Source organism: Gordionus sp. m RMFG-2023, chromosome 1, assembly GCF_954871325.1.
Source record: "Gordionus sp. m RMFG-2023 chromosome 1, tfGorSpeb1-WG-v2, whole genome shotgun sequence".
In the NCBI taxonomy this organism is placed as follows: Eukaryota; Metazoa; Nematomorpha; class Gordioida; order Chordodea; family Parachordodidae; genus Gordionus; species Gordionus sp. m RMFG-2023.
In genome coordinates, this window is record NC_088775.1 from 46,274,136 (window position 1) to 46,289,487 (window position 15,352).

The window sequence follows — 15,352 nt, forward strand, 5'->3', positions numbered from 1 at the left end:
TTTTATCTATTTATTTTCTTTACTCAGTAAGAATTTAGTTCTCCTTAAATAGTCTGCAAATGGCAAAATTCTCAGGTCCGGACCTGTGGGAATCTATTTTCGACCGACCCAGTTTCAATTTTTCACTAAGGTTACCCGTCCCGGCCTGGTTTTATTTTTTTACTAGTCCGGCTAGGTTCGGGTTTTAAACAGGGATGCGAACCCTAACCGCCTCGTATTTTGGCTATACAGGGTCCAAGGGTTCTAGGTGTCATAAAAATTATTTTAAAAAAATAACATAAAAAATTTTTTTTTAAATATAAAATATTTTTTAAAAAAATAATATAAATTTTTTTAAATTTTATTCACTTTATTTCGTGGATTTATCTTATCTTCTTTCAATTTTCTTCCTGGACTTCCATTTTATTTAGAGATATATATCATAAATTATTTTCAATCTACAATTGGCTATTAATGATTTAAAAAATAATCACTTTAAAACTATCATTGATAAAGCAAGGGATGTTACAAAATATTTAAGAACTCCCACAATTGTAAGAATATTAAAATCAATGAAAAGGTCAATGGCAATATTAGAATGCATTGGTACTCAATTTATATGATGCAAGAAGTATTATTAAGTTTGAAAGATTTTTGTAATGATTTTATTATAGGAACATGTGAAGTCATTTTGGAAGATGATTGGTGCCAAATAAAGGACCTTACTAGTGTATTAGTTCCTTTAAAAATAACAACATTAAATCTGAACAATTATGTTTATCGAATTATATTGATTAAATGCCGATTAGATTTCGAAAAATTTACTAGTCCTTTTTCATACGGAATATAAGAAAACATGAATTCGTGAGCAACAATATTTGCAAAATAGTGTTATATACGCTTCTATATATTTAGCGATATCAAGTTTTATTGAGTATTAAGCAAAAACAAATGGCTAAAGACCATCTTAAGGATTTATGGCATACGCAAAACTCCATTATTACAATATATTTAGGGCTACGACAATACCTACTGTTTTTAGTGATAATAATGATAATGATAGCAACATTGATGATCTTGAAATTTTACTTTTAGATAGAGAAAAAAAATCAAATTATCATCAAAAGGAGGATCAAAAAATGCCTATTGCATCTTTAATAGAAAAGTTCAGAAGTTAAGAGAATAAATAAGCATACAAATATTTTAAAATTCTGGGAAGAAGATTCTTCAATATATCCAGAATTATATATCTTGTCTAGAATCATCATGGCTGTACCGGCGACACAAGTACAATAATTTATGTATTATAAAGATAACTATCTATTTCGGGTACGTAGAACGTGAATTTTCATATTTGAAATATTTGTTGTCTTATTTAAGTGGAAATCTCGAGGATGATATTTTAAAAGATATTATGATTGTGTGATTGAATAAAACATTATAGATATAAATCATTTCATCTTTAAATTTTTTATTTGTAAATTATAAATATGTATATATTGAAGTATAATAATAAATGAATGAAAAAAAAGTGTTATTTTGAGTCATTATGTTCCCTGAACCCGGGCCCTTAATTTTACTACTGCATCCGAACCCGGACCCTTTTTTGTCGAAGGGTTCACGTCCCTGTTAAATATGCCCAATAAGGCCCTACCTAAAATATTTGTAGTTTAAACCAAAAAAAAATATTTATAATATTGGGGAGTGGCCAAATTAAAAACACTATAATTTATGGGTTAACACTTCTATCAAATATCAGAATTCGACAGTAAATATGTACTATTTCTGCCAAAAATAATTTGATTTTGTCTTGAGATTAAATTAATAATAATTTGTCATTAAAATTATAAGCCAATAAAAAAATTAATGTAACAAAATTAGGTTTTAGAATGATTTTTTATATTTTCTAATCTCTATTAAGCGGGTCAGGTATCTCTTTTTTCTCGGACCGGCCCATTAATTTTTTTGCCAGAGGCCGGGTAATGGGGACCACTTCTCCTTATCTTAGGTATTATAACTGGCAAAACTTTCAAGCACTATCTTTTTTCCAGTCTCCATTATTGCAGAGTTGTTAGCGCTCTTTTTTAGAAGTAGCTAGCTATAACCCCGGTACATTTTTAAAAGGATCTAGCTCCCACTCCAAGTAATGGAGTGCCGCTCCATAGCTGCTCCTTTAATTTTCATTTTTTTAAGAAAGTACACGAAACAAAATCATATTTTATTAACAAAAAAGTTTTATTTATATTAAATTAATTAAAATATTTATCTTATTTAGCTTTTAAAAGTAATAAATTTTCTAAATTTTAATCTAACAAACATCCACACACCTCCCCTAAAACCTGCTTAGCAATACCTAACAGGCGCTCAACAGGAGCACTAAAGGGAAGCGGGGTATTGTATTTTATAAAAATATTTTTTAATTCAGGAAATTTATCAATAATAATAATTTTGATATCATTATTTAAAAAATATTTGTCCAATATATTATCTTCCTAATGATCAATTTCATGGAATCCAAAAAAAACTTCCAAATCATTGCAGGGTTAACGTGAACTAGTAGCTATTTTTGCATCAAGAATTTGTTTTCTTAAAAAATATATTAATTTGTATTTTAATCTGCAATAACGTTATTTAAATAGATAATTTTTTTTAATTTCGATTTCTTCTTCTATGATGTCTGGATCCATAATATTAATATCAAAAACTTATCATATATCTATAAAATGAATATTTATAAGACTTACAAGATTTCAAAGAAATTTTCAATATAAAAAGAAAGAAATACTTTGTTTAAAATATTTTAACTTATTAGATGAAAAATCAATATAAAACTCGGTTCAACATTTAATATTGCATAAATCTAAATAAAATAAAATTTCATTTTTATTGAATTTTTAACAAATATATATATTTATTAATATTTAAAAAATAATTTAATGTATATTAAATTTAAAAGAGCGCTGGAGCGGCGCTCTTCCACTCCAGCTCTAAAAGGAGCTAACTCCCACTCTTGATTTTTAGAAGGAGGGCGCTCGCTCTTTAACAACTCTGCATTATTGTAACTTAAATTTCTTTCAAGGCTCTCTAACCAGGAGGGGTAAGAATCATTTACGTCATAGAGAAAAAGAGTACCCTCTTGGTCAACATACATATTAAGTATCAATTTTATAATTAAATTATTTATAAGAGCTTAAAGGGACTCTAAAGAACTCTTATTTTTTTTAAACGATTTTTATAAAATGGCTTAAGATTGGTTAAACAAATAGGACCTTGTAATAACTAAATTGAGTCAATAACTTTATTATTACATGGGATTTACAGAAAATGTTTCAAATTTTTCTCATATAAAATTAATTTTTTAGAGTTTTTTTAATGTAAAGGGATGGAGAAGACCCCTGAGAATATCATGTTAGAACTTTACTACAATCATGCACTGATATATCTTATTAATTTTTAACAAATCGGTATTCTACCAATGCGTGGTTCCCTATCTGAATTACAATTATATCAAAACGAAATGTAAGATTCTAGCAGTGTTAAAAACCATGTCGAAATTAATTTAAATGCAGTTTCGCAGTGTTATTGCAAAGTAAAACCTTTACTTGGGATGTTTTTGGGGTAATTCTTTTTAATTTTGCCGCCCTTTTCACTTTCTTCGTCCATTGATTTTTTCTCTGGCAATTTTCCCCATCTCCATTTCAAATTCTGACCAGCCTTGTCGACGTGACTGTCTTCGGCTTTGTGATGATTTTTAATATTACTTTTGGCATTAGCGAGAGTGACGTTATCGCTATTATTGGCGGAAGAGCAAGAAGTAGGGTTCCGGGTTTCAAGTTCGGTATCGCTCTTGTACCGCCCTGGTGGCAAGCAAGGGAAATCCGGGGCTTCTGGCCATGAAGAGCTTATAAAATAATTATTATATAACCAGAATATGGAAATTAAGTGAAAAATAAACGTTTATAATTATATAACCAAATCAAAAATATATGATGCCTATAAATAATTTTTAACGAGACAAATTATATTATTTTTTTAAAAAATTCAATTCTATTTTATTAAAAAAAAATTTCTGAATATAAAAAATGATAAAACATAAAAATAATAAAACATATATAAAAATATATAAAAATAAAAAATTGTATATTATTCGGAGGCTCTAAAAAGAGCTTAATTTAATAATGAATTTCTAGTTGATTTCGTTTATTATATTAAAGATTTTCCGCATAAAGTTTTTTAAAAAAAATATGCAGACTGGGAAAAATTGCCGTTAGTTGATATGACTATTGGCTGAAATATAAAGTTATTTTTTGAATATTTATTAATTTTTTGATTTTCTCCACAAGTAAAAGGGTTTGAATTAATTGATGAAGGAAAGGAGGAGACGCAGGTTGCGTCTCAAATAAGGAATTTTCCGTTGAACCAGGGGGTACAGGTTAAACCGTCGGGTCTGAAGCCTTCCTGTAATGAAAGGTTGGTTAGTTCGAGGATGTTGGGTATTTTAGTTTTATTAAAAGCGTTATTTTTATTAATTGCTTTATGCCGAAGATGGCGACCTTGGCTGCGGGTGCAGTTTAGGCCGTGTCGGGCGTTAGGTTGAAAGGGTAAGTTGCATTGGTGGCAAGTGTGTGGCTGTGTAAGCGAGCATCCAAGTCTAAATCCTATAGTAACTCTCAGTTGGTCATTGCTTAAGAGATTAACTAAGGTTTGGCTTAGAAGTGCTTCGAGCCATTCATGCCCGCCATATTTATCGTTGGATTGTAATACTTGTATATCGTTAATATCGGTGGGTTAAGGCTATTTTGTAGTTTCTTTATTAGGGGCTCGATGATTGAAATTTCGATTGGAAATGTATAAACGTCTGGAGTAAGTTAATTCCATAGTTCGATTGCTGCTGTTAGAAGATCAAAGTTATGAATGAGATCGCAGAATTGAGGATTAGGCGATTTGAGATATATAAAGATAGGGATAATAGTTCTAAGAGAATCAGGTTGATACCACCTAGTTTAGCAGGTAATTAGGCAAGGTGCCAATTAAACTCCGATAATGAAAGGTTGAGGATCCTTTATATAAAGGTTTTTAAGCGAATATTGTGTTGATTGAAAAATTTTGAGGTGGTGAATGAGGATGATGAGTAGAAAGGATGCGAAATTTTAGGTAAATATAAACACTTTTTTAACAAGTAAAAAAGTTGGTGCGATGGAATATGGTTGATGAACTTTTCCAGGTTTTGCATTTCAGAAAAAGTTTTATCGATAATTTTTTCTGATATATTATTATTAAGTAATGGGGAGTCCAAGAGTTGGATATCACCTTTTTCAATAATAGTGTAATCTTTAAATAAATTAAAGGGTATCTCGTCGGGGTTGATGGAGCATATTTCTGGTTTGGTTTGTTTAATTCTAAACCAATTTTAGTGCATTATGTTTCGAGGTGGCTAAGGGCTTTGCTTATCTGATGTGAATTACCCCAAAGCGTGACATCGTCTAGGTACCATAGGGGTGGAGGTCAAAATCAAATTTACTATCTTTCATCATATTGTGGATAGCTAAGCAGAAAAGAATAGAGCCGAGGGGGTCTCCCTGTTGTACTCCCTCTTCGAAATATATATACCATTAAAAATGTGTGGAGTGCTATTGTTATAGCAGATGTCTAAGAAGCGCGAGTATTGGGGGAAATTATTATAAAAAGATTCGGCCGAAGAACGTGAAATTGCATTGAAGGCATTCTTAAAATCGATTTTGCATAAAACGGAGTTTGTCGGTGGATGTTGAAAGTAGATTCATAGGCAGTGGAGGCTATATCTACTAATTGATATTTGCCAAGCAGGGAGTGAGAATCGGATTTTATTATTTGTAATAATTTTAGCTATCAGACGTCTGAAAAGTGAACCGATTGTGATTGGGCGGATGCTTCCATTAGGTTTTTTGAAAGCAATCGAGTTAGCACCAAATAAAATTTGATGAGCTAATGTGGGAATATCTTTAGTAGTTATATTATTAAGGAAGGTGGTAAGTTAAAAAAATTATTGGAATTAAAATATTTTAGAAATGTTTGGAAGTAAGATGATTTATAACCATTTTAGCTTGCTGCTTAAAATTTATTAAATTCACTTATAGTTTCGCATATATCTTGGTTTATAATTATGAAAGGGGGGGGGGTATTGAGGGGCGGGTTTGGTAAGCTAGTATAAGAGGCACGTGGATGAAGGGTTTTAGGTTGTCAAGGGTCTCGTCGTTAAATGGGGCAAGTTTTGTTTGTGAAGAGATTATATGAAAGTGCTATTTAGATGTTATAAAATGATTCAATCAGAATTTTAGATTAGATCACAGCAGTTTTATATCATAGACCAAGTATATTATTGAGGCTAAAGATTTGGAAGTTAAAAAGAAATATATTTGTTATATCTTGGCTACAGGTGGGAGTGAAGTCTCTAAAGTATCAGTAAAAAAACAAGTGGGAAATGATGGAAAAGACTTGGTTGAAGGCAACGGAAAATGTCGGTGATTAGACAAAGGGACCGCTGATACACAAAGAATCGTGGTGGTGGAATCTTGCCATAGCTAAGGATTGATGGTAAAAAAAGACATACAAGGTATGGATAAAAACTATGGCGGAGATTGACATGGAAAAATAAAAAATAGTAAGAAATGCTTAAAAAAAATAAATAGCTGATACAATAAAGTAAAAGGCTGGAGATTGCAAGAGGGTTAGTGAATGAGGAATGGGTGAGGAATATGTTTAGGATTGCTAAGTTGAGGGCGAAAGATAGACAGGTTAATAGATGTAAACTGTTTAAAAAACGTAAGGGAAAAACCATGATTGATAGAAATAAAATTAAGAAGGTCTGTCGTATATGGAAAGACTATTAAATAAAGAGAATGAATGGGACAATGATATAAAATGTGCAAAGGTGGAGGGGCCCAACTGTAAATTTGATGATAAAATTAGAAAAGCTTTAAAGTGCATGAAAAATAAAGGGCGGGCCTACGAGAGTGGTGACAGAAATGTTTCAGGCATCTGAAGATCTGGGAGTCGAGTGGCTGATGTGTACAACCTGATTATTCTTGAAAGGGACCAAATGGAATTGAATGATAGTAGTTCGGTATTACACATGGAATTGAATGACGGTATTACACCTGGAATAGATGCTACTGTTGCAATTTTTAATATGCGGCAAATGCAGAAAAGATACTAAGAGAAGGGGATTTGCTTTATTATGCATTCATAGATATAGAGAAGATATAATTTTAGTAAACTATATAATGTTGTGGAAAAAAGAGAAAAATTAGGTTACAAGCCCCGAAAACATGAGGTGTTGAAAAACGGCTAATAACTGCATGATGATGTATGACTAGGCACAAACGGTGGTTCAAACAAATGATGGGTACAGTGATAGTTTCGGAGAAAGGGTAGGGTTATATCAAGATTCCATCTTGAGTTCATTACTTTTTATTATAGTAATGGATGTAATGCAGAAGGACTCGTAAAAAAATACCATGGGATATCTTGTATGCCGACGACTTATTAGTGATAGCAAAAGTAGGACAGAATTGAAGGATAATAGTTATATGGAGAAGGGATTAAAAATATGAATGTGATGTTTAGAGGTGAGGGTTTAGAAACGATCGTGGACACAGACATATGACCAAGTGGGAAAGGTGTTGCTAAAACTCCATCAATTGTACCCGATGTAAATGGGTTCATAGTAGGTGTAGTGGTGTAAAGGGAAGCCCGGAAGGCTCGTCGTTTGTTTGAAGTGTGTGAAAGATAATTGTAGTATGACTGGTTTTTATTCTAAACAAGACTAAATTCCTTTGGAGTTCAAATCCTCAACTTTTTATTTTATAGGAGGTGGGTTTATTTTGCTCTTCCTTTAATTTTAAATTAATGTAATTATTGTTTTTATCTTTGTTTCCTTTTTTTATATTGATCCATTTTTATTTTACTTTTTCCCTTTATATTGTTTGTACTACTTTTTCTTCCATTTTCTCGAAGGATAAGAAATATTTTTACAAAAATAATATTAGAAAAAAAAAATAATTGAATAATTTATTTTTAATTATTTTCATCAATATATACATAATATCACTATTCAGAAAAAACAATAATAATCAAAAAAAATATATAACTCCTTTTTTAAAAAAAAATAACAATCAACACCAAAACATATAATAATAAAAATAATCAAAAACAACTAATATTGAATTTTTCCTATTTACTCGCAATGCTATTATAATGGAAAATGAAATATACTAATATTAATTAAATATAACATCAATCACCACAGTTTTCATATTGGAAATGGAATAAGTTTGGAAAAAGTAAAGTTCTGTTACCTAGGCGATATTCCTAGCGTAGATGGAGGCGTTGATTTGACAGTGGTAACGAGGATAATATATGCTTGGAAGAATTTAAAGAGATGGCTTCAATTTCAACCGATAAAAAGTCTTTCTAGCTTTATGGGGAAAAGTTTATGCAAGCCGAGTGAGAAGTTGTATAATGTAAGGCAGCGAGACATGGACATTTAAGCCGACTCACAACCAAATTAGATAGAATGGAGATGAAAATGATCAAATGGATGGGCGTAGGATATCTATGGGAAAGAAAAACAGCCAGAAAGTGAGAGAAAGGATTGGGATAGAAGCAATAGATGATATCTTGGAAATAGATAGATTGAGATGATTTGGACATGTTGAACGAAGATAAATGTCATTGGTTGAATAGATGCCGTAGGTTAGAAGTGGAGGGAACAAGACCTAGAGGGCGACCCCAAGACATGCTGTGCTAGATACTGACATAAAAAGGTTAGGTTTGGCCCGGGGCGAGACCGCGTAAAATGGAGAAAAGCGATAGAAATGGAAAAGGGTAAACCTGTATAAGAGCCACTAAACGACAAAGAAGAAACACGATCGTTTTCGAATTGCCGAGCGCTATTTATGGCTTATTATTTTAGAAATGGGGAACATAACATCTCTTATAATATTGTTGATTTCATCGTCGTAGACTACATGATGGCATCGGGGCCTCTCGCCCCATTGACAAATTTCTATGAGGGCACTATAAAAAAAATAGATGAATTATTTTATCTCATCTAAAAATGATCAAAGAGAAGAAAAAGCATATTAATTATTATATTATTTCTATATTGCTATGCTCTTTCGTCTTCTCTTTCCTCTCCTTGCTCTATCCAAGATGTAAATGATAGTTCAAATTCTTTAAGGCCATAATGAACTACACGTTAGTGTATGCGAATAATATAGCTAAAATCAATAAAAAGGAATTATTTAATAATCATAAAAATTTTAATAGAAATTATATATACATTTCGCTACAAGAGTAAAAAATTTATTACAAAATAAAAGCTCTTTGAAATTTTTTTTATTAATTAAAATCAGGACTCCGAACCGTTAAGTATAGCATTTCGGCTCGTTTCGGTTTTTAGTTTAAAATTTTATTTCATTTCGTTTTTTTCGAAGAAATTCATATCAGTTATGGTTACAATTTATCATGGTTCTTTTTTAGATTCGTTTCGGTTTTTATAAATTTGATTTTTTAAAAAAAATTAATCATAAACCATATAAATATAAATCTTAGAGAAAAATCTTTTTAATTTATATTTTTATAATTCCTTATTTATTAATCATGAAGATTATTTATTATCTAATTAATTAATAATTTGCCTAATCTCTATTAAATTGAGTATATAAAGTAAAAACAATAAACTTGGTATTGATTTATGAAGATAATGGCGTTTTAATGGTAAAAAAATTTTAATTTAAAAAAAATCACGAATTTAAATTGCCCCTAAGGAAAATAAAAATTTCAAATTTAGGTTAATAATTTTAAAAAACCATTTTGAACCGGTTTAAAAATATTTATCGGTTCGCTCTTCTTATATTTTTTTAAAACGATTCGATTTCGGTTCGTTCCAGTCTTGCAGAATGATACTTTGAGAGAATAGAAGTTTCAAATGCTGAAATCCAAAGTTCTTCATTATATTTTCAAAATGTTAAATAAAAATTATAAATCCTGATCAAAATTCTAGTTGCAATACGACAAGATGATAGCTTTGATAAGTTATGGAGTGTAGTTAATTTAAAGGCCAAGGAATTAAATTTAGTGGAGCCATTTCAACGCGATAGAAAAAAATGCCTTTAAGATTCGAAAAAGGCTCGAATTTATCATACCCTAATTTAGGGTCAGTTAATAAATATTATAGACAAATTTATTATGAAGTTTTAAATCACACAATTGTTCAGCAAATAATAATAAATCATAATTAATGTGTATTTTTGAATTACTAAAATTGGAAAAATTTACATTAAACTCTTTAGAGGAAGTCATAACTATATTAAAAGAACAAATAAAGAAATTATTTCGATTCTTTAAGAATATATAAAATTTATTAAGACGTTATTATTAATTCCGGTAAGTGCTAGTTCTGCAGACTGATCCTTACAGAACTAACACGTTTTAAATCTTATATTTACGTTCTATGATGAGATATCCCATTAACGACTAAATCATGTCAATTAAATGTTAATAAAGAAGAAAGTTGATTTAATTGTGTCAAGGAATATTTTTATAAATAAAAATGAAATAAGAAGAAACACATTTTACTTTAAAAATATTAACATTTATTATATCATTCACAAAATAAAAATATATACAAAATATTATTTAGTCATTAATATTATAAAAAAAACTTTAAATGGGAAATAAAAATAAAATTTCTACACAAAACTAAAATTACAAGCATTTTTTTTTGCTATTTTTTTACAATTAATTAAAATTTGATTATGCTTTTTTTCAATATTTGAACATATCTTTAAAAAATTTTTTATCCCCCATAGACATTTTTATAAGTCAGATTTTAAATATGATAAAGTACTTTTATTAATTATTTACTTCTAGGTAGAACTCATATGATTTTATAGCTTTAAGAATAACCATTTCCCTAATAATTTCTATTTATTGAAATACATTACTTTATTTATCCTCTTTCAATGTTTCAGAAGCTATCTACAAAAAATTTTTTTAATGCCATATATATACTTCAATTCTATAGCGATGATATATTATTCACAATTACTCTATAGAGTTAACGAAATTGGACAAGTCGTTTTCGCTGTAGGAGAGTGACGTATTCAAATTAATTTTGAGGGAAGAGATCTTAAAAGATTTATTGCGTGGTACACTTGGTTTCTTAGTGATTTCTGGATCCGAATATCGGGACCGATGAAGTCCACTATCTATGGAAAAACTGGATTTGAGGGAAGATTTGTCAAAGGCTTGAATATGGTCAAAAAAAATAAATTATCCGCAATAAAAAAAAAAATTTTTTCTTCCTCGCTCACTTTTAAAAGGGATAAAAAAGAAGAATCAATGTGTAAGGGAAAAAGTTTTATTGGCAAATAAAGGTACCAGATTTATAAATATTCAAGTTTAAAGTGAGAAATAAGTAATTCGTGAAAGATACCTAATATTAATTGAATGTCAAGATTGATTTAAAAAATAAAAAATTTAAAATAAAAAGGGAATCTAAATTTAAAAATATTGCAAACCCCACACATGAATAATTAATTATGTGAATACTCTACGTTTGTTTTAATAAGAACTAGCATAAAAAAGTATTTCCTCATAAATATTTTATAAAAATTGGGAAATAAAAAAGGAAATTTACTCTCTTTGGTCGTAGACTCTTCTTCATTCCGGGTCAAATTTCGGCGATTAATTTTTTTCCGCCTCCTGGACGAAGTAGAAGGCGATTTGACAGAACCGTTTTCGTGATCGCTACTCGTTGGCGATGGGCTCGAATAAGCTTAAAATAAATTAGTATTGTAACAAATTTTAAAAAAAATGACTTTCAGTGCCCATATTTATTTGTCAATTTTGTGCATTTTACAATGATTCTGTTACAAACTGCGAGATTTTACTGAACCCAAACCGTTTTTTTTAATTTAGGGTTCAGGGTTCAAGAATTGTTTTTTTTTTACTTTTAATATTAAAAAAATATTTTTTTAAAACCATTTTTATTATATTATATGCAAATTTTTTTTAATTTATTGCCACATCTTTGTTATATCTTTATTTAATAGTTTATCTAATGTCTTATTCAAGATCATTTAGTTTTCGTACAAAATGATTTTAATTTGAGTATTATTATTAAAAAATCCTTAAGCAATTATTACCTCATTATAAAACAGAAGTTCCTATCTTATATTAAAACACAATATAAAATAATTATAATTAATAGAAATAAAGTCATTTTATAAAAAAAACTTGAGACTAAAATAACTTTATAAATTTTTATCATAGATAATATATCATAATATATATTTTAGCAATATCTAGTTGGATTTTTTTAATACTTTTTACAATAGACAAACAAATATAATTAATTAAATTAAAGCTATAAAAGTATAGAGTAATCTAAAAAATATAGTAGATAGCATGAAACAAAGAAGCAGGGGTTAGAACCGAACTGCAAAACCGGAATGAACCGTTATGATTTTCTGTACCGTAACCTTAACCGAACCGTTATGAAGAAAATATTAAAAGAGCGAACCGAACCGTTATAAATATTTTGAAAAATAATTAATTTTAAATTATTAACCTAAATTTAAAATTTTAATTTTCCTTGGGGGCATTTTTTAAATTGGTGATTTCTTTTCAAATTAAATATTTCTATATTATCAACATTATATATCAAATTAAATATTTTTATATTATCAACATTATATATCAAATAATACCAGGTTTGTTGTTTTTTCTTTAAATACTTAATTTATAAGAGATTAGACAATTTATCTATTAATTTGATAAGATATCTTATCAGACATAATTATTCTTGGCTAAATTATCAAATTTATATATAAGATATTAATAAGCTTTTAGAATAATACCTGCTAATAATTAGGAAAAAATTATATAATTCTATTATTAATAAATAACATCTAATAGAAATCAAGTACCTTTTACATTCATTTTTATATTATATGGTTTATTTTTTATCTCATTATAAAAACTTGGATCATAGAATTTAAATGACAATAAATAAAATAGTCAGCAATATTTTAATGATATAATAATTTTTTATTTATAATCATTGTTTTTTTAAATTAAGAATTCTAATATTATAAATTATTTATTATTATAATATGTTAGTTAGCATTTACCTTTATCATATATGCAAAATAAAAAAATATGATTAAAGAATGGCATTTGTAATTAATATTTTTCTAAATCTGTATTTTTAAATAATAAAAATCTTACTATAAATCTTCTGTTTAAATAAGTTAATTAACATTGCATTAAATTATTTTTATACTTTTATTTATTTATTAATGTGTTTTATATTTAAATAAACTTACAGTGAATTAAAAATAGGAATTACATTTTGATGTTAAACTAAATATAAATACCATAGTTTAACTTAAATTACCTATTCTGTCATATTATATTAACATCTAATAGAAATAAAGTACTGACCAATTTTTATATAATATTGTTTTACAATAATTTCTTATTTATTGATATATTCAAAAAGTTTATCTTAGTTTATATAGAATATATCAGAGTGGGTCATTTGAATTAAGCTATACTAGTTATATTTAGTTTAACATCAAAATGTAATTCCTATTTTTAAATGTAAGTCTATTTAATATAAAACACAAATAAATAAAAGTATAAAATAATTTAATGCAATGTTAGTTAGCTTATTTAAACTGAAGATTTATAGTAACATTTTTATTATTTAAAAATACAGATTTAGAAAAATATTCATTACAAATGCCATTCTTTAATCATATTTTTTTTTATTTTGCATATATGATAATGGTAAATGCTAACTAACATATTATTTTAATAATAAATATTAGAATTCTGAATTTAAAAAAAATATGATTTTTATAAATAAAAAATTATTATATCATTAAAATATTTATTGCTGACCATTTATTTATTGTCATTTAAACTATAATCCAAGTTATTTAAAAATGAAGGTAAAATTGTTTCTAAGCTTTTTTATTTATTCTATTTATATAATAAAAGATTTTCATCTATCATCATATAGCTTTTTAGTTATCTATTAAATGGTTCGGGAAAAGTCAAATCCTGTGCGTTCCTATTTTAAATTAGATATCATAAAAAATCAATCTATTTGTAAAATAGAAGATTGTGGTAAGGTCTTAACTGGGGACCATGCTGCAAATCTTGAACGACATATAGAAAGATTCCACAATAGGAAATTCAAATTATTAAGAAAAAAGAAAGAAAATTTGACTATTAAAAAAATTCAAATAACGAAAACTGCAAACCAGTATAATACAATCCAGGATACTTTTAAGTCCAACACTACTACAATACAAATCAATATAAATAAAGAAACTTTAATCCGCTCCTGCACCGAGCTAATAACAGTTCCCGGTAGGCCAATAAAATCAATTGACGACAAAGCATTTCGAAATATTATAGATCCAATAATTATAGGATTGGGTGGAAATTTAACTATCAATTCGGAAAATATACGCAATAATATTAAAAAAATGACGTTAGATTTTTCGGAAAATATAAAAAAGGAAGTATATCAAAAACTTATTTCGTTAAAATTAGATATAGCAACTAGGGCTGGGAACCAATAGTAAAAACCCAATATTAACAAAATATTGTATTGGTATTGGTATTGGGTCTAAAATATTGGTATTGGTTTAAACAATATTTTCTGTTTCTTGTATTGGTATTGCTATTGGTATTGGTTTATATTGGTAACTATTGGTTTATATTGGTATTGGTTTAAATTCAAATTACTAATTAAAAGAATAGAAATAGTGATTATAAAACCCTTAATTTCTAATTTTAATTAAACATGGGGAAAAAATCATGATACCATAAAATCAGGGCTAAGAACCAACTCTCAAAATTTTACTGAATTCAAATTCTTTTTTTAAACTAGGAATTTATTAGGTGATGTGAATATAAAATTTTTTGATTTAATCAGGTATTTTTTGTATCAACAATAATAAACGTATTGATTTTGAACCATTTTATTTATCACAAAGAACATAGCAAAATAAGTAAACTAAAAATGTAACATAACTGTCTATTTATACAAAATATAATGCAAAAGAATGATATAATTTTGATATAAGAGGAAATATATTTAAGAAGAATCTTGCATGCGCATCCAACTTTTTAGGCACAGGCAAGCTTGTATAGTATGCTCATCTAGTGAACAACGTTGGTCTGTTATAACATACCGTCCTTCTGAAAAAGCCCTTTCAGAGCTAGATGAGGTGGCCGGAATTGCTAGATAATCTCTGGCTAATTTTGATAATACTGGATATCTATTTTTATTTAATTTCCACCAATCTAA

General features: G+C 27.9%; 1 protein-coding gene across 7 annotated transcripts in view; it reads right to left on the reverse strand.

Annotated features, from left to right (window-relative positions):
* LOC135931988 (phosphatidate phosphatase LPIN1-like) overlaps positions 1-15,352 on the reverse strand; it is a 133,056-nt gene that overhangs the window by 70,804 nt on the left and 46,900 nt on the right. For 6 of the 7 annotated variants that reach the window (XM_065469310.1, XM_065469308.1, XM_065469312.1 and 3 more), the window contains 3 exons: positions 11,663-11,800; positions 11,072-11,270; positions 3,576-3,880 (listed from right to left, as the gene is read on the reverse strand). In XM_065469310.1, the coding sequence (XP_065325382.1) occupies positions 3,576-3,880; positions 11,072-11,270; positions 11,663-11,800 (642 nt within the window). The remainder of the gene's footprint in view (positions 1-3,575; positions 3,881-11,071; positions 11,271-11,662; positions 11,801-15,352) is intronic. The other variant, XM_065469307.1, reaches the window with a different exon arrangement.